The sequence below is a fragment of the Ovis aries genome, chromosome 2 (assembly GCF_016772045.2).
Source record: "Ovis aries strain OAR_USU_Benz2616 breed Rambouillet chromosome 2, ARS-UI_Ramb_v3.0, whole genome shotgun sequence".
NCBI lineage: Eukaryota > Metazoa > Chordata > Mammalia > Artiodactyla > Bovidae > Ovis > Ovis aries.
This window is the reverse complement of record NC_056055.1, coordinates 201714708-201739332: the sequence shown is the minus strand read 5'-3', so window position 1 is coordinate 201739332 and position 24625 is coordinate 201714708. Positions and strand designations below refer to the sequence as shown.

General features: G+C 39.8%; 1 protein-coding gene across 3 annotated transcripts in view; it reads left to right on the top strand.

Annotated features, from left to right (window-relative positions):
* The window catches only part of SATB2 (SATB homeobox 2), a 201694-nt gene that overhangs the window by 71102 nt on the left and 105967 nt on the right, over positions 1 to 24625 (top strand). For all 3 annotated transcript variants that reach the window (XM_060410162.1, XM_027965069.3, XM_060410161.1), the window contains 2 exons: positions 9539 to 9665; positions 11067 to 11190. In XM_060410162.1, coding sequence (XP_060266145.1) covers positions 9539 to 9665; positions 11067 to 11190 — 251 coding nt within the window. The remainder of the gene's footprint in view (positions 1 to 9538; positions 9666 to 11066; positions 11191 to 24625) is intronic.

Sequence of the window (24625 nt, the reverse complement as noted above, 5' to 3'; positions counted from 1 at the left end):
CTTTTACCTCCCTATTATGCGGCAACATTTTCTTTGATAATCAACATGCCCTCATAATATTGCCCTTAAAATCAGATATTATGTAACCTTAAATTATAGGAAACAGAATATGCCTGAAGGACAATTCTGGAATATATAATTGGGAGCATACAGTCTATAGAATTTACAAGGGTGTTGAGCTCAGTGACATGGTACCTGGAGAACTAGGTCCTCAGTAAAACTTGTTGCAACATTTGAGCTTCTATCAGAAAAGAATACATGTAATAAATTAAGATGGGGAATATGTTCAAATGGTATTCTTTGATCTTCAGTGGATAGACTGCTTACCCCAGAGGATGCAGAAACACCGGCTAGACATAATTTATGAATAGCATCTGCTAGAATATAGCCAAACATGTTTAAAAGAATATATACATTTTCCCCTGTGTCTTTGATTATTGAAGATACTTTAGGAGGGCAAACACTAGGGAAAAATCTCTTTATGCAAATATATTTCTGAATAGAAAGGAGGAGAAGTTTGTTTGTGTTACCTGCCAAAATTAATCATTTGATTCTGAACTCTTTCAGATAATGATTAAACTGAGAACAATAATAAGAAAATATATACCAGATGAAATAATTTTATTCAGTGGCAGAAGCTCAGAACTGATCCCAAATAATTTCTCATAACGCTTTTCTTTCTCATTTGTCTTATTCCCCATGTAATAGTTTTAAATGGCATTCTTATGAAATAAATAACTAAACACCAACCATATTTTTTTCATATCCTGACCAATATTTTGGCTGTTTTTCAGAAGAGTCGGAATTTTGAAAATTAAATAAAGGTTTCTAAAATACCAACTTCAGAAAGTTTTATTTAATTTGTGGAATAATTTTGTTCTCTCTGTCTGTTTTTTTTTTTCATAGGGTCTTTATTAATTTAGTCTAGTTACTTAGTGCTTATATTAAATAATCTAATAAAAGTCAGGGTTATAGCATAACGTTTCCCAAATGTGAAGCAGCATCTATTACATGAGACAAAATCTTTATGCTCCAAAATGTAAAAACCATGTATAGAATTACAAGGCACGAAATGGTACTGTATGTATTTTTTAAAGTAGAACGTTTTTATAATGTAAGGGGGTAGTCAGCTCAAGAAAAGATTGTCAGACAGCTCTGTGTCACTGTCGTTTGTATCACTGTCAGAAAGTGCTCTAAAAATTCATATTTCAGGTTTTCAATACTAATAATATTCCTGATGATTATTTCTCTTTATACAGATAGGATTTAAGATTAAAGTGAGTGTTCTAAAGAGTAAGAACCTACCTTGTTTGTTTTTGTCAATAATATTTGAATTGTTACAGGCAGAGCTTTCTCTGTGAGTATGTGTGTGTGTGTATGTATTTTTAGATAAATTCATTTAACCAGTGCAGCCTCAGTATTTATTCTCAATTGCCAAAATATCTGTTTTTGTCCTATATTTTCTTTTGTATTGTTATCAATTCAGGATTAAGTGTATTGTAGGTTCCTGGACAAGTATGTTCTGAGATTTCATTAATTTTTGTAAGTTGTAATGGTACTTGAAAAATGTAAGAAATGCTGGAAGAATGCTATTTCATTTACCATTTACTTTTACATCAATGCAAGACATCTGAAATATGGATAGTCTTTAAAATCAAAGCTGAAAGTGTAGGAGAGTTTCACTAAGTTGTACTGGGGTACTGCTAAGCTATGTATTCAAAAGGAAAATGTGTACATTTCAAAAACCGTTTTTGTTTTGCCTTTTGTTCTCTTTCCTCATTGAAAAGTCATTCTTACCACAGGTTTAACAATAATAACTACAATTTATGCCTTTATGCTGCTACAGTTTGATGATATACTGCAGTCAGGCCACAGGTTAGAAACACAGGCTGAGTTACTGTATACTGCTGGGTAGTGATTTCCTGTGAACTGATTTATGGATAAATAATTCTGTGTTCTTATTATATAGGATAGACAGTTTTTAATTTCTTTAACAAAGCTTGGCTGAACAACGGAAAATTAGATGCTATAGCACAGGGACACAACCACTCTGAGGGGGATAAACAGATGCAGTCAATGTCATGAGTTCTCCTATTTTTAAAAGGGGCTTCATCAGCATTTGGTGTATTGAGGAAATAATACTGCCAGCCAGAAGCCCCAGGGCTTAGTTACTCTGAGGCTGGGGTTTTGTATTGATACTCTTTTGCTGAGATCTTTTCAGAGAGTTATGAAATATGTAAACCTTAGCCTTTAGATATTAAAGCTAATGTTTCATTTTTTTCCCAGGCTGAATTTTCGTTTTGTTTGAAAATTAATGGTAAAATGTACCTGGAATAAAAGAAAATTATTCATCAAGCTGTTCTATAAGAATACAGCTGATATCTTGCTGGGTTTCTGTATCTGTCTTACCGATTGATTTGTAGGCTTTATTCTTCAATACACCCAATATATATCTGTTTTATCAGCATCTATCTCTGTGCCACTGCAAACTGTGAGAATTATTCTCTTATAGGTGATCTGCTGCAGGTGTTCATGAAATAAACATTTCTTATATTTGAGGTACAGGGGGTAAAACTGTCATTTTGGTTTATTTTAAGAATGGTTTCACTTAGGTATGTGTTTAGCAATAATAAGCTACTCTACTCAACTGTGAGCTCCATAATTACAGGGATAATGTGTATTGGGTTATGTTTTCCTCTTAGTGACTTATGCTGGAGACACAAAAGAAAAATTTGTTAAATGAACGAATAACTAGTGCTTAACATAAACCCTTTTGATGTTTTATTGATTATATTGTATTATCCTCAGAAGTGATCAACTTTCTAAAAACTTGAGTCAAATATTGATTAACTCTAATATGTATTATCACCATGCTTGTTTTCACATAGTTAAATAATACTACTGATATGAATTATGCATTTACTGAGAAGAGTATTTGGTGTCTTTAAGACAGGTTATAAACTGATAAAAATAACAAATACAAATGAACACAAGCAAGTATTGATATTTCTTTTGTGATATGTTCACTGTTTGGCAGAAACTGCATTGAGAGAGTAAAAAACTGGTTTCCATTATGGCATCTTTTTAATTTTAGACAAAAATTGCTTCCATTTGCAACCTAATTTTATGTCACTAATGGGAAATTTACCTGCAATTGTATTTTGTTATTTGGTCTAAAGGCATCTCATGAAGAATGGATTGGTCCTCTGCATTTTAGTGAAAGATTTGTCTAGATATAAACAATTTTATTTATATTATGCTCAATTCAATCGTGTTAACATTTGTATGAATTTCAGCCCCCAAATAAAGGCCCATAATTTGCAACTCAAAGACCTTGAAAGTGCATCTGTAATAGTCCTCAGTACCAGGCATTTTGTAAATGTGTGCAGATGATAAATTCTTTGGAAATAGGAAAGATGATGTGGGAAACAGTGGTTATGTCTGAAATGGCACTGTTGAGGGAGATGATTTTTTTCTCAGAGAAGCTGGCTTTTTAGGCCCTGACACCTGTTTCCTTATTGGTCTCATATGTTCCTTTTTTAACATTAAATGTCAAGACCTTGCCCCATGTGTAACTCTGTGGTGGGGGCACAGCACACACGGGCAGAGCTGAGTGGGAAGGGAATTAGTCCTGTAGGTAGAAAACTTGTCAGATGAAGCTTAGAGCCTAGTCCTGGCCGTCATCCACTGATGTCCTAGAAAACTCACTCTTTTCTTATCTTCACCTCATTTTCAGGTATCATGCTGACTCTGCTCTCCTCTGAGGATGAACTCTAATGGTTTGGGGAAAAAAAACAAAAACACTAAGTAAAGTAATATAAAGGGATATTGTGATAAAATAAGCTCCTTCTAGGATACACAAACCAACCAGGAGTATTTACTGTGCAGATATATAGAGAAAGGAATTGCTTCAGGCTGGATTGACCAGAGTTGGAATTATTCTTGGTACATAATTTGAAGAATGCATACAATTTCCAGAAGTGAAGGCATGGGATGAGTACTCCAGACAAAGTGAGAGTGTGATACATATTCAGAAAAGAATTGGGAATTGCCATTTATTGAGCATGTACTGTGTGCCTGGCTGGCTGTGTGTGTGTGTGTGTGCTCAGTCACTCAGTTGTGTCCAGCTCTTTGTAGTCCCACAGACTGTAGCCTGCCAGGCTCCCCTGCCCATGGAATTTTCCAGGCAAGAATACTGGAATGGAGTGCTATTTCTTACCCTAGGGGATCTTCCTGACCCAGCGATCGAACTTGCATTGGCAGGCAGATTCTTTACCACTAGCGCCACCTGGATGTGTCTAGTACTATCTAATCATCATTAGTTTCCCTCATTTTTTGGACTGAGGCTTTAAAACCTACTCATGGCGTATAAGCATTAGAAAGAATTTTGTATACTTACACTGTTTATATTGAGATTTCTCCAATGCTGTGAGTCCGATATCCCCTGTGGGTATATACCCTTTCTTCTTTCTTTGTCCTCCTTCCCTGTACTGAGGCGTTTCTTGGGGGTCTGTATCTCTCCTTAGAGGGAGTCAGGAAGAGGCTGTTATGGTATAATTAGATACGCCTATCTGGATTATTTCAGCTGTTCCCCCCACCCCCCCCACAGAATACTTCCTTTTAGTCTATCTGAATTCTAGTCCAGGTTTTTAAAAAAAAATTATTGGAGTATAGTTGATTTACCTGGTGTTAGTTTCAGGTGTACAGCAAAGTGAGTCGATTATACATCTCCATCTAGCCAGTATAGCTTCATTGTCCTCAAGTTTTGCTTTGATGGTGTTACATCTATAACCAAGAGCTTTCAAATATCTGTCCTCTTCTCGTGTTTACTAGGCACTTAATCTGTGCCATCCGATGGCCACATTCTCATTCTCATTTTAAGCCTGGTGGCAACCCTAAAGAGCAGGCATTATTACTATCCCCATCTTACAGACAGTGGAAACTGAGTCTTGAAGAGACTAACTAAACAACTTGCCCAGAGGCTCACAGCTGACAAGAAGAGGGGACTGGGCATGGACTCACCTCTGACCCCAGGCCTTGCTTATGACCTCTGACCCATGCAGTGTGCTGCTGAGTTGGACATCCAGGCCTTCCAGAGTTGGAACCAAGCTCTTTCCAGTCTTGTCTTCTGTTGTGCTTCACACTTGAACCCATGTGGCTTGTAGGCTACATGGATGAATGAGCATAGGGTATTTGAAGTGAATCTCTGATTTCCTAGTGATGTTACTCAAGGTAACCCAGCCCTGCTTAATCTCCCTTTCCTCATGAAAGGAGCTGAAAATAGATATCTGGGGTGAAGTTCTGATGGAGAAATTGAAGAGGTTCACTTTCAGTCCATTTGATGGCACAGAAAAATGAGACACTGAGAGGTAAAGGGTTTTTGTACTGATTTTGTTAGTTTTAAAGTAGGAGAGATCTGAACTTGTAGGTAAAAGGAAGGCGACACTGCACGGCAAGGCTGTAAGAAATGAATAAGCAGGGGGGAGGGGCAAGAACAGGGATAAAAGGAGGGACATAATTGATGTATGCTCTTCCTTTGTGATTTAAAATAATGAGGGCCTTTTGTAGGCACTTGACTGAATTAAAGATTAAATGATATTGAAGTCATCCTTGAGTAAATATTTTTGAAATTAATTATATTTGCCTTTTAGGGAGCATTACATGCATGAGAAGACACTTCAGTTGTCTCTGACTGTGCGATGCTATGGACTGTAGCCCGCCAGACTCCTCTATCTGTGGGATTCTTGTCCATGGCAAGAATACTGTAGTGGGTTGCCACTACCTCCTCCAGGGGATCTTCCCGACCCAGAGATTGAAGCCGTGTCTCTTACATCTACTGCATTGCAGGCCGATTCTTTACCACTAGCTCCACCTGGGAAACCCTAGGAAGCATAAATGTGTCAAGATAATTACTGTAAATTGTTGGAATTAATGATATCCAGGCTCTGTACTGGGGCTTCTCTGGTGGTTCAGATGGTAAAGAATCCACCTGCCAGTGCAGGAGACATGGGTTTCATCCGTGGGTCAGGAAGATTGCCTGGAGAAGGGAATGGCAACCCACTCCAGTATTTGTGCCTGGAGAATTCCATGGACAGAGGAGCCTGGCGGGCTGCAGTCCATGGGGTCATAATGAGTTGGACATAACTGAGCAGCTGACACATACAACAGAGCTCTGTACTAAGGGCTCTATATTCAGGCTCACAATATCATGTGAGGTCAGTATTTTTATTGTTGCATTTTACAGATTAGAGGATTGAGGTACGGGGAAATGATGGAACTTGCTGTGGTTACATAGTTAGTTGGTAGAGGAGCCAGAATATGAGCAACAGCAGTTTGGCTTGGAAGCTGGAGTTCTTTGTCATTATGGTGTCTGCTTCCCAATTTGATTTCCGCAGGCAAGGGAGGTGGGAGGCATGTTCAAGTTGGGGGGGACATGGGTAAACCTATGGCTGATTGATATTGATGTTTGGTAGAAACCAACACAGTACTATAAAGCAATTGTCCTTCAATTAAAAGTTAATTAAAGAAAAAACCAATTCAATTTCCTCAATTAACACTTGATACCAGCCCTAGTAATATTTCTGTTTGTTTTATACCAAGGAAGGAGAACTGTATCTCAGGAAGGTATTTCCAAAGAAGGTTAATACTTTAGACAAGACCTTGTTTGGAGGAAAGGCTTGTTAAGAAGAGTTGCTCCAAGTCCCTCCCAGGCTGGAAGAGAGCAGCCTCTGGACATGGCAGTCCTAGCACTTCTAGCATCTGCAAACTCTGGCAGGTAGTTAAGCAAAGAGCATGACTTCTAGGTGCAGGTTAGTCAATATGGTGTGAAAAAGAAAAAGCACACACCACTTCCCATTGCCTGAAAATAGCGTGTGTCAACAGCTCTCTTCCAAGATGTAGAAACCAACCTGTAGCAGCTGCTCTCTGTGAAGGCATTAAGTGGTGAAGACACCTGTATGTGTCTAATTCCAGCCCAAACAAGTCTCCTTCCGGATCATCAAGGTAGGGAGAGAATTCATCTAAATGGAGATGAATAATTTCAATAGAGTGATTGTCTATCATTTCTGGTAGAGATTCCTCCTCCTCTACTTTTGTAAAAAATTGAGGTATAATTAAACACAATAAAATACAGGCATATTAGGTGTTCGGTTATATGGATTTTGACAATTTTTATACCCATGCAACCACCAGCCGAAACTAGAAATCCCTTTTATGTTCCTTTCCAGTCATGACTCTGCTCTCTTGAGGTCAGCACATTCTGACCTCTCTTCTCATAGAAGAGTCTTGCTTGTTCTTGTATTTTATATAAATGAAAGCATTAGGAGATATTCTGTTGTGTCTGGCTGCACTGTGGTATAAACTTGCAGCAGAACACTCCACAACAATAAAGAGGGATGAACGATGACACACACTAGCATGAATGAATCCCCTCTAGAGTTGTGCGTTAAAGTTTACAGGATTCCATGGCTTCGTGCTATCTCTGTATTCTTAGTAACCAAATGACCCACACAGTTGTCTTCTACTTGTTTAGGAGTTGCTGGCTTTGTTTTTTCTCCCTCTAATCTCTTATAATAAAATACCATCTTTAGGAGATGGTCAGGTTATACTCAGGCTTCCCAGGTGGCGTTAGTGGTAAAGACCCCACCAGCCAGTGCAGGAAATATGCAAGGGATGTGGGTTCAATCCCTGGCTCAGGAAGATCCCCTGGAGGAGGGCTCAGCAACCCACTTCAGTATTCTTGCCTGGAGAATCCCATGGACAGAGGAACCTGGTGGGCTCCAGTCCTTAGGGTTGCAAAGAGTCAGACACAACTGAAGCGACTTAGCATGCACACACAGTTTATACTCAACTTATGGGCTATCACGATAATGGATTTTTAAAGGGAATTTAAAACTGCGAAGTGGTTTTTTTTTTTTTAAAGGAAATATGTTAGGTCCCACGGTATCTTTTTAGTACTTTCAGAAGTCAGGAGCAGTAGAGGAAGCAAAGGAGCAGACCCGGCCTCTGCGGATGGCTGCCCAGTGGGCGCTGGATGTTCATTTCATGACTACTCCTTGCTGTGTGCTGTGCACTTTTCATTGTCATGAGAGAGAATGTTAGGAAAACTATCCCCACAAGAAAACAGCTTTTCTTGGCAAGTGAAATATGACTTAAGGAGCCAGAACTGGAGACATACGGTACTATGAATGAGAGCTGTGTTACTTTATTGGATCTGAGTCCAGGCACTATTTATACTGCAGCATATTCAGCACCAGATTGTTAAATCTTAATACTGAAACAGTGCATCATTTTAATATTTTTGTTCTGTTTATTCCCTGTTTTCAAGCATTATGTCAAGCATTGCGCATTCATTGATTTCATCTTGGACAGGACGTGCCCTGACCAGAAAGTTCATTTCCTATTATTGGAATTTTGCCCCATAGCTATAAAGCAGCATCTTATGAAGCTTTTAAAGGTTTACTTGGGTATACAGGTGTTATCTCTCTTTGATGATAAAATATATTTTTTGAAAGAAAAGTGTAACTGGAACTCACCTGTGTTGCCAAAAATAAAAATAAAAATGCTGTTCCTCGTCTATCACTGTAGCATGGCTGTGTGGGAGTGTGGCAGTTTTTGACATCTAGGGGACCTTTGGATTTTTTTGTAGCATACAAATAAAATGCTTGTTTCTCTGTGTTGCTTGTGCAATGAGTTTCTCCTTATATTTTGTTATCAGTGTATGGGTGCCCTGCGCTCCAGATAAGGTCCATCTTGTGACTAGCCTAGCATTTTCACCATGCCTTGCTGAAGCTGTCCTGTGAGTCTGTCCAGGTCTGACCAGGATTTTTATTGTCTCCATTGTCCTGAGTGTTTACCATATGTAGCAGAGGGGAAGGGTACCACTGTCACTGTAAAGAAAAGCTGAGGAACTATCAAAGGGGGGAAAAAAGGAAGTTGAAGGCATCTCTGCTATTTCTGATCTGTGGTCAGTCATTGTGCTATGGAACACAAGCCCTCCGCCTGGTGAAACGTGAATTTAGAAGTGAATTCTCATTGCTTCTTCAGCTCCAAATGCTATTCACACTGGGGTTCGCACCACAACCAGGATGTGACTGTGTGTGTGCTGAGCCCACACACAGGAATTTTCTTGTACAATTCAAAACTGAATCTTATATTTACTTAAGACTTGCTTTTTTTTTTTTTTTTTTTTGTCTATGAAATCAGCAGTTCGGTATATTTAGCATCAGTCTTAAGTTAGACTGTGAAATAAGACTTTGGGGGAAGGAAGTGTCCGTATGGTTTTCTAAGTAATTTAAGAAACAGGAAAACATAAAAAAAACTGATTGTCCGTGATTAAACCTCATCCTTTCATTCTCATCTTCCTGTATAGTTAACTCAATTGTCAGCCGGAGAGAAATAGGCTATTGCACTGGGTTGTAAAATATCTGAGTGGGCCTTGGATGTTGGCTATTGGATGACCTTCTTAACATTGAACAAACAACGAGAGGGTTTAATAAATAGCAGCTATGTGTTTATTATGTTTTTCTTCCCTGTGCAGGAATAATCAAGCTGGGGAGGTGGAACCCTCTCCCCCTCAGTTATGTGACAGATGCACCTGACGCGACAGTGGCCGACATGCTGCAAGATGTCTATCACGTCGTGACGTTGAAAATCCAATTACAAAGGTGGGTGTCTCTGAACATCTGCCCTTCCTTACTCTCGGAGCTGCTCCGTCGATCATAGACTCGCTGCAGAGATCAGCTCATCCTGTCTTTGTTAATTTCTTGACATCAGATGAAATGAAAAGAAAAAAAAAAAAAAGAAGAGGAGGGGAAGGGGGCCCTTCACCAGGCATCTTTATAGTCCACATTCCAACTGTTTTATGTTTTGTTTTCAGAAGCAGTGAAGTGGTAACCTAGGGGGAGCTTGATAAATCATTAAAAATCTGCAGCCTGTAAAGGGGCACTTTCCAAAGCGCCTAATTTAATGAGTCCTCTGGTTAAATGCTTAGTACATAATACTTGAAGAATCAACACCCCTGCTGTTTCAGGCTTGTGTTTGAGGAGTGAGTTGGGTGCCTGGGTAGCCTACTTACCCAGAGGGCACTGGCACTGGACTTCGCTTTCCTCTCTGGTAGCCTGCAGAAGTTCTGGGAATGGTTCCTTTTTTTCAGATACAGCACTCAAGACAAAGTATACCACTAAAGAATCAAGAGGGTCTCTGCCATATCTTGTGTTGTAAAGTACCTGCAAGTTATATCCCTTATATTGTCCTTTCCTCTCCTGCTGCTAAGTCACTTCAGTCGTGTCCGACTCTGTGCGACCCCATAGACGGCAGCCCACCTGGCTCCCCGTCCCTGGGATTCTCCAGGCAAGAACACTGGAGTGGGTTGCCATTTCCTTCTCCAATGCATGAAAGTGAAAAGTGAAAGTGAAGTTGCTCAGTCTTGTCCGACCCTCAGCGACCCCATGGACTATAGCCTACCAGATTCCTCTGTCCATGGGATTTTCTAGGCAAGAGTACTGGAGTGGGTTGCCATTGCCTTCTTAGGTTTTGAGTTTACCCCCTTTCAGAGAATTTGCACTTTAATAGGGACCTACCATTCCTGTCCTTGTCTAGGAATACTTTAATATCTTTAGTTAGTTTTTGGTTAGGTAAGTAACATCTCTAGATTGTTCTGTGAGGGTTAAGGGTGAAAGTGAAAGTAGGCCTTCAAATCTGATGAAGCTTATGTTACGTTTAACCTTAGGAATGTCCAATAATTAAATTTAAATTGCAGAAGTTTGTAAGCATACTGCCATGCCATTTCTATCAGCAGGTTGGAAAAATCATACTTTTAAAAATTGGCATTTCTTTCTCTGCAAAATGACTGTTTTTCTCAGGCTAGTGTGATGGCCAACTGAAAGAGGCCACAGTGGGCTCTGCTGAGGCCCTAGAGAAGCAGTTTTACTCCCTTTCCCTCATTTCGAGCCCAGGTTCGACCGTGTTCTTTGCTGCTTCTGCCTATGCTTTACAGAACGGGGGGTGACTGCTGTACTCTGCACTATTAGGGTTTGCACGTCATTCATTCTTCCTCTGTTTTCCAGTTGTTCGAAGTTGGAAGACTTGCCTGCAGAGCAGTGGAACCATGCCACGGTCCGCAATGCCTTAAAGGAATTGCTTAAAGAGATGAACCAGAGCACATTAGCCAAAGAATGCCCTCTCTCCCAGGTCAGTGTCTTCAGCGCAAATGAAGCAGCCATGGGTGTGCTGTCTAGCAGGAGGGGCACTCCCGCTCAGACAGTTGTCTTTATATTCACACTACATCATGTTGTTCAGTCGCCCAGTCATGTCCAGCTCTTTGTGATCCCATGGACTATAGCATGCCAGGCCTCCCTTGTCCCTCACTATCTCCCAGAGTTTGTCCAAGTTCATGTTCATAGCATCCATCCTCCTCATCCTCTGATGCCCTCTGATGTCCAGCCTTCTCATCCTCTGATGCCCTCTGATGTCCAGCCTTCTCATCCTCTGATGCCCTCTTCTTCTTCTGCCCTCAGTCTTTCCCAGCATCAGGAACTTTTGCAGTGAGTCCCTGGTGGCTCAGCTGGTAAAGAATCCGCCTGCAATGCAGGAGACCCCAGTTTGATTTCTGGGTCAGGAAGTTCCCCTGGAGAAGGGATGGGCTATCCATTCCAGTATTCTTGGGCTTCCCTGGTGGCTCAGACAGTAAAAAATCTGCCTGCAATGCAGGAGACCTGGGTTTGATCCCTGGGTGGGGAAGATCCCTTGGAAGGTGACACTACATCTTAGGTGGGCAAAAATATGGAGACTGTGATGCTTTTTGTTGTACAGGAGAACTTATCACTTACTAGAGCTCTGATGTAGGAGGAGTCACATGAAAACATTTTACACTCATTCTGTAACTTCTCATACATGTCATAGGAGGTGTGTATCAATATTTCTATTTTATAGGTCAAGAAAACAAGGCTTAGAGGCCCTTTACCTGCATAACCTTACTCAGCTGGTTAATTGCAACTCCAGTTGAGACCTCCCTTGCCAAAGTGCAGGCTCCAAGTTGCATTTCTTGGTCAATGAAATGGGTCAGCCATGCCAAATACATCTTAATTTGTTTATATTTGTTTATTGAGCCTTTTCTGGGTCTAGCAGAGAGAGATGATCTTTGCATCATATATGTTCTATAGAGATTTTGTGGTGAGTTCAGCATGTAAAAATGCACTGTGAGAAAAAGTGGTACTCTTTCTTTAATGAACTGATCATAAGCTATGCTGCTGCTGCTGCTGCTGCTGCTGCAAGTTGCTTCAGTCGTGTCGACTCTGTGCGACCCCATAGACGGCAGCCCACCAGGCTCCCCTGTCTCTGGGATTCTCCAGGCAAGAACACTAGAGTGGGTTGCCATTTCCTTCTCCAGTGCATGAAAGTGAAAAGTGAAAGTGAAGTCACTCAGTAAGTGTCCGATTCTTCGTGAACCCATGGACTGCAGCCTACCAGACTCTTCCATCCATGGGATTTTCCAGGCAAGAGTACTGGAGTGGGGTGCCATTGCCTTCTCCAGATCATAAGCTATGACAAGTCACAAAAGGAAGAGATCGAGAGGATGAAAGGGAGGAATGCAGAGGAAGGGCTTCTGTTACTGTTTGTGTTTATGGGTGAGGGCACCACTTTTTCTAATGATAAGATGTTTTGGTGGCTATAGGTAGTGGCTTAGAACAGCTGTGAAGTGAACTCAGGTTGGCATTATTTAAAGCTATGAATGGAAATCCATTTTCTGGTGTGAGTTGCTGTACTTGATATAAGACAGTAGGTTGACTGCATGTCTGTCAAGTTCAGGGGACGATAACAAGAACCATGGAAACTTGATATGTCCTGAGCTATGTTCTAGGATAACAGTCTTTGGGGGAATTAGGAAGCCTAGTGGTTAAGAATCTGCATTGAGAATCAGTCAGATCTGGCTTCAGGTCTTGGCTTACAAGCCTCTGTGATCTTATCTATTTCTTTGTAAGTAAAACCAGGAGAGTAATAGTTCTAAGTCATATAGTGAGGAGTAATGAGATAAATCACATAAATTCTTGGCCTAGTACTGGCATACAATGATACTCCATAAATAGTACCAGCTGTTATTATTGAGACATGATATTGTTGGTGTGAATTGAATATTTTTTATATGTGTCTTGGAGAGTGTTTTGGAATAGATCCTCTGAGACAAAGCCTACTATTAATATTTTTGATTCCAAAAAAATCAAGCCGGCAGGCACCTGAGTGATTGGTAGATGGAAAGGGACACTAGTGTTTCTTGACCATCAGTCATGTCCCTGCTTCTGTGCTTACAGCTTTTGTAGGCCATTTCAATACCTCCCTGTTGGTATGTTTTATCTAACTCTTTGTGACCTTTTTGAGTCACACTAGGTTCCTCTGTCTATGGGATTTTTCAGGCAGCAATACTGGAGTGGGTTGCTATTTCCTCCTCCAGAGGATGTACATAGTATTAAAGCTTGTTGCTAGAATTTTTATTTATTCCAATGTGATTACTTATGAAGTTCTAAAATATATATATTTTGAATTATTCTGATCATACATAGGGACTGGATAAAGAACAATTTAGAAAAACAATTCAGTCGTTTGTCTTAAATTTTACAGTTAGTCACAGTTAATTTTCTCTTGGATTTTACTTGAAAGTCAACTTGGGCTTTGCCTGGAAGTAGACAAGCTCCTAACCTAATATCACCAATTCGGAATTTTATCCAGGGTTTTTGAGGCCTGCAGGAATTTGGTCAGTGTTGATCTGTTGTGATTATTTGGTTTGGTTATAGCTGTAAGATGTGACTAGAGAGACAGCCTGCATGGAAGGAACCCACATGAGGAGCTGAGAGCCCTGAGCTCTACTCTTTTTCTCTCTCTCTTTTTGCTGGCTGAGCCGTGTGGCTTGTGGGATTGAACCTGGCCCTGGGCAGTGACAGGACCATGTCCTAACTATTGGACTACCAGGGAATTATTGAACCTCAGTTCTTTTGTGATCTGGGGCAAGCCTGTCCACTCTCAGAGCCTCATTAAGCTCGTCTGTAAACTGGGCATGATTGTGTCCACATGTGTCATGTAATTTGCAGGGTTGTCTTGAGCTTTGAATGAGAACATCTTTACCCTTGCTGTAAAAGTGCTTTTGCTCCCCCATTTTCTCTTCGCATCGCTTGCCCACCGAGTTGCCCAACCTCAAAAGTGTCTTTTCTGTCACTCTGATAGTAGATACTATGGGTTCTACCACCTCCATATTAAAATCTTCCTCCTTTGTGCCATTGCCCTGTTTAGACTTTCATCACCTCTCTTGTGAAACATTTTCAGTCATCCTGCGTCATAATCTTTCTTCTGGCACCTGCTTCTCCAACACTAACATTGTATCATTTCCTTGCCTATAAGCCTCCAGCGGCTCCCCCTGCTCAGCCTGTAGGGAGAGCAGACTGAATAGCCTGTGTATACTATGAAGATGACAGACACTAACCTGATTTCTATCCGTCACCTTCCTCCCTCTACCTACATCTGCTCAGTGCTCCAAATGTATGCAGCTGAAACATTTACCATTGCTCAGACTTCACCAAAATGTTCCCAAGGGTGGGAACAGTCTAACTACTACCCTTAGCATTTCCTCTACTCCATGCACCTGTGTTTTTGATATTTTTAAAATTTCTGTAGAAACCTCTTTACCTGTTCAATGACTAACCTCCCCTGTCTGCATGAGACTAGTCCTCAAGGGAGATGTGCCACGTTAATCTCTGGCTTTGGTGGCCCCTGTGCACAATGCTGGTGACCTTGGAGTCCTTCGGTGTGGCGCTGCTTTGCTTTTGCTGTGTGATTTCTCTTGGCTAGCATGCCCTACTCTCTTCTGCTTGATAAAATCCTTCAAATATCAGCTGGGAAGTCACTTCTGGTGAAGAACCCTGACCTTCTGATTAAAGTAGTTGCTTCTGCTTTTAGTAACCTTTTGGACACACCCCTGTCAGAGCACTTATCACAACCTGCTGTCAATGTTATCTGCCAGTTCTCATCACTTAATGGACTGCCTCACAATAGCAGAAGCCATCTCTTATCTTTTATCTCAGAGTTCTCAGCATTCAGCACAAAGAGTATCTTTAATGTAGTTGTTACTGTAATGCATGAGTTTTAAACTTTGGCCCAACTAAGCTTTTGGGTTGGATATTCTTTGTGATTGGGGAATGACCTGTGATCCGGTGTATTATAGGGTATTTAGAAACATCCTTGACCTCTACCTACTAGATGCCAGTAGCATTCCCCACCCAACTCGGTGCCAGCCAAAATGTCTCGACATTGCCAAATGTCCTTTGAAGGGAGGAAAATGATTCTTGGTTGAGAGCCACTGCTCTAAGGTGTTTAATTAATTTAATAATTAAAATGTTTAAGAAAGTTTTATAAAATATAAAGTTTTATTATTTTTACAGTGGTTTTGGCAGCTCTAAAATGTTTGGAATGAGAAACAATGAATATAGTACTCTGGGGGTTGATGCCCCCAGAACATTTTCAATCAAACGGAGGCTCTTTTCTATTGCTTAGATATGGGGGATATTTGATTTAGGCTTCTGGTATGTTGTGTGATTTTGGAAAACATCACTGGCGTAGTCCTTCTCAGCCAGCAAGGGCACATAGTATACGTGTCTACATTAATCCTATGGCTGTTACTCTGAAACATTCCGGATTATTCACTTAAATTGCATAGCTGGATTGAATTTCAATGTGGAGATAAGCTCACTCATTTTTTTGGTGGTTACCATAGAATAGGTGAATATATTTTTATTCAACCTGTGTAGTGTTAAAAAGAATGAATTTTTGTTTATAGAAGGTGAAACAGTAATTTAAAAATGTATTTTACCAGCTTGAATGGAGTCCCAGTTGACTCAGGTACTTTACAAAGGATTGGGGGTATAGTGGTGAAGATGAAAGAAACGAAACTTTCAGCCTAGGAAGAAGAGAGTGGAGCATCCAATAGTACTTCACAGGAGAACGGTAGATTATTGGGCTATTTAAAATATTCTCAGTTCATGAGTAAAAGACTGGTTTTGAAATAATTCTCCCTTATTACCCCCACGTCAATCCATTTTAGGTATTTCCTCACTTAAGTTTGGTAGTTGCATGAAAGAATAATTCAGTGGCTAGTATATTTTCAAGTAGTTTTCTTGAATATCCCAGTGGTCTACATTTCAAAAGAGCAGGCTTGAGGACAGAAGGAAAGAGTGGAAAAGTCCATAAAAGGGCAACAATTGCAGGCTGAGGCATATATATTTAAAGACAGGGAAGTCGTGATTTAGCTGTTTGTTCTCTGTCTGGCCAGATGCTTAGAAAGTATAGGTTATGTTTGTGTGTCTGTGTATTTATTTTTGATTTCACCTTTCAAAATATGTTTAAATGCTGACAGCTTCTTCCTTTTCCTCTGATGTCCTCCTGAGTCACCACTTCCAGCCTCTTCCATCAGCCCCATTGTCTGTCCCAAGCATCCTAATTTACTGTACCTTAGGCCTAGGTCTTCCTTATTCAATGGTCTCTAACTATTCCAATTTGAAAACATTATGAACATGTCTTTCTGTGGCTTACTAATTTTTTACTCAAGGAAAAGTTAAAAGACAAAACCCCAGATCCTTAGGGTTTTAAACAGTACCCACCTTAACTATCTCATAGGTTATTAGGATGATCAAATGGAAGGACAGTTTGCAAATGCCCCCTCCTCCCTTCCTAACATTATCTCTGCAACACTACACATGTTTAAAACTTTTTTCATGTATGTGGTAAAAAATGTATAACACGAAGTTTATCATTTTAACAATTTTTAAATTTATAATTTTATAATCCAGTATCATTGACTACATTTACAGGTCGTACAATCATAACCCCTCACCCCCATCTATTTTCCAAACTTTTTATCACTCCAGATGAAAGTTCTATAACTATTAAGCAATAATTGCCTATTCTTCTCTCTTCCAACAGCCCCTGGTTACCTCTGTTCTATTTTCTGTCCCTAGGAATTTACTTATTCTAGATGTCTCATAAAAGTAGAATCATAGAATATTTGTCCTTTTGTCTTGGCTTGTTTAGCTTAGCATATAGATATATTTTTAAAGCAGGTCTGCCCCATTCTCCTATTTGAGGTTTTATTGCCAAATATTTGAGGAACAAGATGACTGGTAGAAGTTACTAAACTGTGAAAATGTTATAGTATCGTGGTGGTGTTTATGTAGTCTTTTAGAGACATAGATTGTAGGATAATGATTTGTGTCATTTTAAGCAAGTCTTGCCCATTTGAGGGGTCAGTAAAGGACCAACCTAAATTGCAATATGCCAAAATAATCAGACAATGAAATCAAATAGCCAAATGGGTCAGTAGAAAATAGCAGATTGATCATGCCCTCATCTATAGACTAGTGACTGATCAAATGCCTGGATTGGTATTGTCTTAACTGTCCGTTTCATTTAATCTTAAATTCATGCATGTCCTGTGTTAACCAGGTGTTGACTGTCCCTTTCAGTTATTATCATGCAAAGTTGTATTAGTTCATGTGCAACCTCATGAATCTTGTTGATGGGGACGCACAAATGACAACTTCAAAGTAATTCCCAGCGGGTGACTGGGATGATGTCTGAGAAATGACTGCATGGAGGGAAGAAAGCTGACATTCACTGGCTCCATATCCTGTGTGTTAGGCCTTCTGCACAGATCTTCTCTCTGAATCCTTCCAGCCTCAGAGGCTAGTATCCATATTTCATTCTCACAGATGAGGGTGCCCCTGTCAGATAAGCAAGCCCTTCCATAGTCTTCTAGGTGAGGAGTTCTTGAATTGACTCATGTCAGACTCCACAGCCCAGGGGAAGTATTTCTATCAACTAGAATGGCAGAAAGTTTCCATTCTGATAGTATAACTCAGAAATGGTGATGGAAAAGGATGTTAGAAGGCTGACAAAAGTGAAAGTGAAGTAGCTCAGTCATGTCCGACCCTTTGCAACCCCATGGACTGTACAGCCTTCTAGGCTCCTCTGTCCATGGAGTTTTCCAGGCAAGAGTATTGAAGTGGTTTGCCATTTCCTTCTCCAAGAGATCTTCCCCACCCAGGGATCGAACCTGGGTCTCCCGCCTCACAGGCAGACAGACGCTTTACCGTCTGAGCCACCAGGGAAGCTTTTAGAAGGCTGACAAATAACATTAATTTTTCATGATAAAGTAATTCCTCCAAGTCATTTTTTCCCTATACTGTACCTTCCTGGTGGCTCAGACAGTAAAGAATCTACCTGCAGTACAGGAGACCTCGGTTCAATCCCGTGGTCAGAAAGATTCCCTGGAGAAGCGAATGGCAACCCTTTCTAGCATTCTTGCCTGGAGAATCCCATGGACAGAGGAGCCTGGTGGGCTACAGTCCATCAGATCGCAAAAAGTTGGACATGACTGAGTGACTAACAGTTTCACTTCATATCCTTAGTTGGAGTATTATTATGATCTCATGTTTAATAGTTATTTAGCATATCACAAAACATAATGACAAGGCTAAAAACAAGCAAAGAATGCATATGCCATTCATTGCCTGCATCGTGCTCTTTCCTCTATGCTAAGGTAGAAAGGATGGCCCTGAGATGCCAGCTTCCCCCCCCCACTTCTCTTGCTCTGACGGGGCATGCGTTCTCACCAGTGGAACATGTAACCATTCACTTTGGTTTTAAAATGTTCTTTTTAACAATGAGTGTATTATGTATCTGCAGCTTAGCTACTCTTAGTATAACGTTGCTGTTCAAACTAATCTCACTAAGCCAAAGGGAAAGTGGTGAAAAATACCCAATTATTTTATCTTTCCTTTTTGGGAAGGAGGAAAAGGCAATGCTCAGATCTCTGTCTTTCCCAGTATATGTACAAATCATCTTAACCTGTGTTTGCTGTTTTGCTTTTCCTATTAAGTTTTAAATTACCTTTAGGTCCCTTAACTTCCTCTGATTCTTAATTCCTTAGTTAGCTCATATAAAGGCCTGAAACTTTTTGTTTCATTTTTGTCACCTGGTTTCTTGCTTTGTCTAAAGAATTGGTTGCAGGATCCACTTTGGGCTTGTGTTCACTGATGGAGATGGTGGTGAAGATTTCCCAAGAAATAGTGTGGCCTAGTGGTAGCGTCTCTTTGTGCTGTTCCCTGCTGCTATTTGACTTTGAACAAGCTGCTTCTTTATTCTGAGTTTCTGAGTCTTTAGTCTGAAAAATGGAACCATACTTAAAATGATAGGTGACATCTCTTTTCTGGGATAGTCAAAAACAAACAAGTGAGTTTAAAATTTGTCTCAGGAAGCTAAAAGAAAATTTGTTTTTTTTAGTTGTATAATTTCTACTTAGCTATAATAAGCATTAATAATAATACCATAATGTTCTCTTGCAGTTGTCTTAGAGCAATTTCAAATTAATAAACTTTGCAGTAAGTAATTCTGGTATATTTTGAGTTCTCTTATTTTATTAAAAAACGGCTTCCAAATATAAGTGGCAGAAGTGTCAGAGTGGTTGCAAATAAGGGATTTTAATCCCTCATCTATGTTCTTTATATTTAAAATTTCACGATTGGTTACAAAGAAGCCCACAACTTTCAAAAATTTTTCTGTAGTTAGGAAGATGTGTTAAACCTTCCTATTTACTTCAGTGCATAATATTTTTCATAAATAGCTTTGTCTACAATCACTGTCTATATGTTGTTTATGGTTGTGAGTAAGTATCTGAGGGGGTTGCCTCAGTTGCCCATAACACAAGTCTTCCTCCTTTCTTTCTCACAGTCCCCCACTATGCAAAGTGAAGCATGTTTATTAAATGCAAAGTCAGTTTATTATTAGTCATTTAATATTGAGTGAGTGAGTGAAATCGCTCAGTCGTGTCTGACTCTTTGTGACCGCATGGACTGTAGCCCCCCAGACTCCTCTGTCCATGGGATTCTCCAGGCAAGAATACTGGAATGTGTTGCCATTTCCTTCTCCAGGACATTTAATATTAGTCTATTTAATTATATCCTATTTACATATATTTAATTATATTTTGATTTTAGTTGCTAAGTCACATTCTACTCTCTGCAACACCATGGACTGTAATCTACCATGCTTCTCTGTCCATGGGATTTCCCAAGCAAGAATACCGGAGTGGGTTGCTGTTTCTTTTGCCAGGAAATGTTCCCAACCCAGGGACTGAGCCTGGGTCTTGTGAATTGCAGGTAGTCTCCTGCACTGCAGGCAGTTTTCTTTACCAACTGAGTTACTAGGAAAGCCCTCTATTTAATTATAATATAAATATTAATATTTAATAAAGCATAGTCCCATAGTTTGTGTTAAAAGTAACAGCACACATATCTTTTGGGTTATTCATATCAGTATCACTTGATGTTAACATAAATACTCAGAAGTTGGTTGTATTCTGGATTGAAAAAGTAGACTCAGATCTTGTTCATTTGTCAAAAAAAAATGTGGGTATTCTAAAAGTCCAATTGTATGGTTGCTCTCAAATGATTGGAAAACATAAAAGAGCAGTGTAGACTACAAAATTATATACATATTTTTAAAAGCAGTGAATGGAAATTAGATGTTTTTTGGCAGGGTGGTAGGTGGGAGAAATTTTAATCATTACTCATCCCATTTTGCAGCAACTGTATCTCATCAGGTCCAAGACGCTGTTGATTGTAAGATGCATCTCAATTTCAGTGATATTAAAGTAGTGTCATCCCTTGGTATCCCTAGGACCCCCTTGCAGATAGCCAGGTTCTCAGATCTTTAAATAATGTGTATAAAATAATGTAGTATTTGCATATGCCCAGCGCACATGCTCCTGTGTACTTTAAGTCATCTCTAGATTAAATGCTGTGTTCATAGTTGCACACTGCATGTGCTGCAGTATGCACAGGAAATTCAAGTTTTGCTTTTTGGAACATTCTGGATTTTTTTTCCCAATATTTTCAATCTATAGTATGGATGCCTGGATGCAGAACCCATGGATACCGGGGCATGACTGTATGATGAAATGGGGTAAATAAAAATTCTTTGTGCCCCAGGGCTGCTGGAGAACACTCTTCCTTGTAAAGTAAAAGTCATCATGTGCTTGCTCTACATTATCCCCTTTCAATTTTGTTTATAATAAATTGTTTTGATGTTTTAAATATAAATTGACACCAGTAAACATTAAGATGACCTTGTTGTATGTGTCTAGAGTATTCCAGTGAGGTTAAGTGATTCAGACAAAGGCAATGAGAATATAGCAGTCTAATTTAGGGTTATAGAATGATTATAAGAAACTGGACTAATAAGACATAACATGATTTTTCATCTACAATATTCCCAAGAAATACCTCTTCTATTTTTAAAGCTTTCTCGGGTTGAATTATAAAGATTTGTATCAGTAGAGCTACTTTAAGTGTCAACTAAATGTAAAGAACTGCACAGAATTAATATAAATAAAAGGTGCCACAAATTTGAAGAGACTTTTCTGGTGACTAAAGTTTCTCATTATAGAGGAAATTGTTTTTATTTACTACCCAGTTCCTTTACTCAGTTCCTAGCGTAAACCTATTTTTTTGTTCTGTGGTTTGTAGAGCTGGAAACTCAAAATGATACAGGGAAGAGAACAAGCCTGACTGAATCTCAGGGTAGCCAACTCCTTTTTTTTCCCCTATTATCTTTTAATTATTATTATTATTTTAGTATATGTTTCAGATGTGCAGAATTTACTGTTTGACATCTGTGTACTCTACACAGTGATCACTGCCACAGGTCTAATTACCATCCATTACCATACAGTTGAGCTCCTTCACCAGTTTCACCCACCCTGCAACTCTCTTCCTCTCTGGTAACCACTAATCTGATATCTGTATCTCTGAGTTTGTTTTAATTTTGTTTGTTTTAATTTTTAGATTCCATATGAGTGAAATTATATAGCATTTGTGTTTCTCTTATTTATTTCACTTAACATAATACCTGCAAGGTCCATTCACATTTTTGCCAATGAGAGGATTTAATGCTTTGTTATGACTGAGTAGTATTCCACTGTGTTATATGCCACATTTGCCAACTCCTGCTTTTTAAATGAGTGTGAGCCCAACCCCAGTATAAGACCATCTTTGATGAAGCCAATAAAAGCCCTGATATTCATTTTCTTGTGACATCAGTTCAGTTCAGTTGCTTAGTTGTGTCCAACTCTTTGTGACCCCATGGACTGCAGCACACCAGGCCTCCCTGTCCATCACCAACTCCCGAAGTTCACCCAAATTCATGTCCATTGAGTCAGTGATGCCATCCAACCATCTCATCCTCTGTTGTCCCCTTCTCCCACCTTCAGTCTTTCTCAGCATCAAAGTCTTTTCCAGTTAGTCAGTTCTTCACATCAGGTGGCCAAAGTATTGGAGTTTCATCTTCAACATCAGTCCTTCCAGTGAATACTCAGGACTGATCTCCTTTAGGATAGACTGGTTGGATCTCCTTGCAGTCCAAGGGATTCTCAAGAGTCTTCTCCAACACCACAGTTGAAAAGCATCAATTCTTCAGTGCTCAGCTTTCCTTATAGTCCAGCTCACATCCATACATGACCACTGGAAAACCATAGTCTTGACTAGATGGACCTTTGTTGGCAAAGTAATGTCTCTGCTTTTGAATATGCTATCTAGGTGGGGCATAACTTTCCTTCCAAGGAGTAAGTGTCTATTAATTTCATGGCTGCAGTCACCATCTGCAGTGATTTTGGAGCCCCCAAAATAAAGTCAGACATTGCTTCCACTGTTTTCCCATCTATTTGCCATGAAGTGATGGGACCAGATGCCAAGATCTTAGTTTTCTGAATGTTGAACTTTAAGCCAACTTTTTCACTCTCCTCTTTCACTTTCATCAAGAGGCTCTTTAGTTATTCACTTTCTGCCATAAGGGTAGTGTCATCTGCATATCTGAGGTTATTTATATTTCTCCTGGAAATCTTGATTCCAGCTTGTGCTTCATCCAGCCCAGCGTTTCTCATGATGTACTCTGCATAGAAGTTAAATAAGCAGGGTGACAATATAGAGTTTTGACGTACTTCTTTTCCTATTTGGAACCAGTCTGTTGTTCCATGTCCAGTTCTAACTGTTGCTTCCTAACCTGCATATAGGTTTTTCAAGAGGCAGGTCAGGTGGTCTGGTATTCCTGTCTCTTTCAGAATTTTCCACAGTTTATTGTGATCCACATAGTCAAAGGCTTTGGCATAGTCAATAAAGCAGAAATAGATGTTTTTCTGGAACTCTTGCTTTTTCGATGTTCCAGTGGATGTTGGCAATTTGATCTCTGGTTCCTCTGCCTTTTCTAAAACCAGCTTGAACATCTGGAAGTTCATGGTTCACATATTGCTGAAGCCTGGCTTGGAGAATTTTGAGCATTATTTTACTAGTGTGTGATATGAGTGCAATTGTGCAGTGGTTTGAGCATTCTTTGGCATTGCCTTTCTTTGGGACTGGAATGAAAACTGACCTTTTTCCAGTCCCATGGACACTGCTGAGTTTTCCAAATTGGCTGGCATATTGAGTGCAGCACTTTCACAGCATCATCTTTCAGGATTTGAAATAGCTCAACTGGAATTCCATCACCTCCAGTAGCTTTGTTTGTAGTGATACTTTGTAAGGCCCACTTAACTTCACATTCCAGGATGTTTGGCTCTAGGTGAGTGATCACACCATTGTGTTTATCTGGGTCATGAAGATCTTTCTTGTACAGTTCTTCTGTGTACTCTTGCCACCTCTTCTTAATATCTTCTGCTTCTGTTAGGTCTATACCATTTCTGTCCTTTATTGAGTCCATCTTTGCATGAAATGTTCCCTTGGTATCTCTGATTTTCTTGAAGAGATCTCTAGTCTTTCCCATTCTGCTCTTTTCCTCTATTTCTTTGCATTGATTGCTGAAGAAGGCTTTCATATCTTTTCTTGCTATTCTTTGGAACTCTGCATTCAGATGCTTATATCTTTCCTTTTCTCCTTTGCTTTTCACTTCTCTTCTTTTCACAGCTATTTGTAAGGCCTCCTCAGCTAGCCATTTTGCTTTTTTGCATTTCTTTTTCTAGGGGATGGTCTACTCCCTGTCTCCTGTACAATGTCAAAAACCCCATCCATAGTTTCTCAGGCACTCTGTCTATCAGATCTAGTCCCTTAAATCTATTTCTCACTTTCACTGTATAATCATAAGGGATTTGATTTAGGTCATACTTGAATGGTCTAGTGGTTTTCCCCACTTTCTTCAATTTAAGTCTGAATTTGGCAGTAAGGAGTTTATGAGAGTCAGCTCCTGGTCTTGTTTTTGCTGACTGTGTAGAGCTTCTCCCTTTTTGTCTGCAAAGAATATAATCAACCTGATTTCGGTGTTGGCCATCTGGTGATGTCCACCTGTAGAGTCTTCTCTTGTGTTGTTGGAAGAGGGTGTTTGCTATGACCAGTGCATTTTCTTGGCAAAACTCTATTAGTCTTTGTCCTGCTTCATTCCGCATTCCAAGGCCAAATTTGCCTGTTACTCCAGGTGTTTCTTGACTTCCTACTTTTGCATTCCAGTCCCTTATAATGAAAAGGACATCTTTTGGGGGTGTTAGTTCTAAAAGGTCTTGTAGGTCTTCATAGAACCATTCAACTTCAGCTTCTTCAGTGTTAGT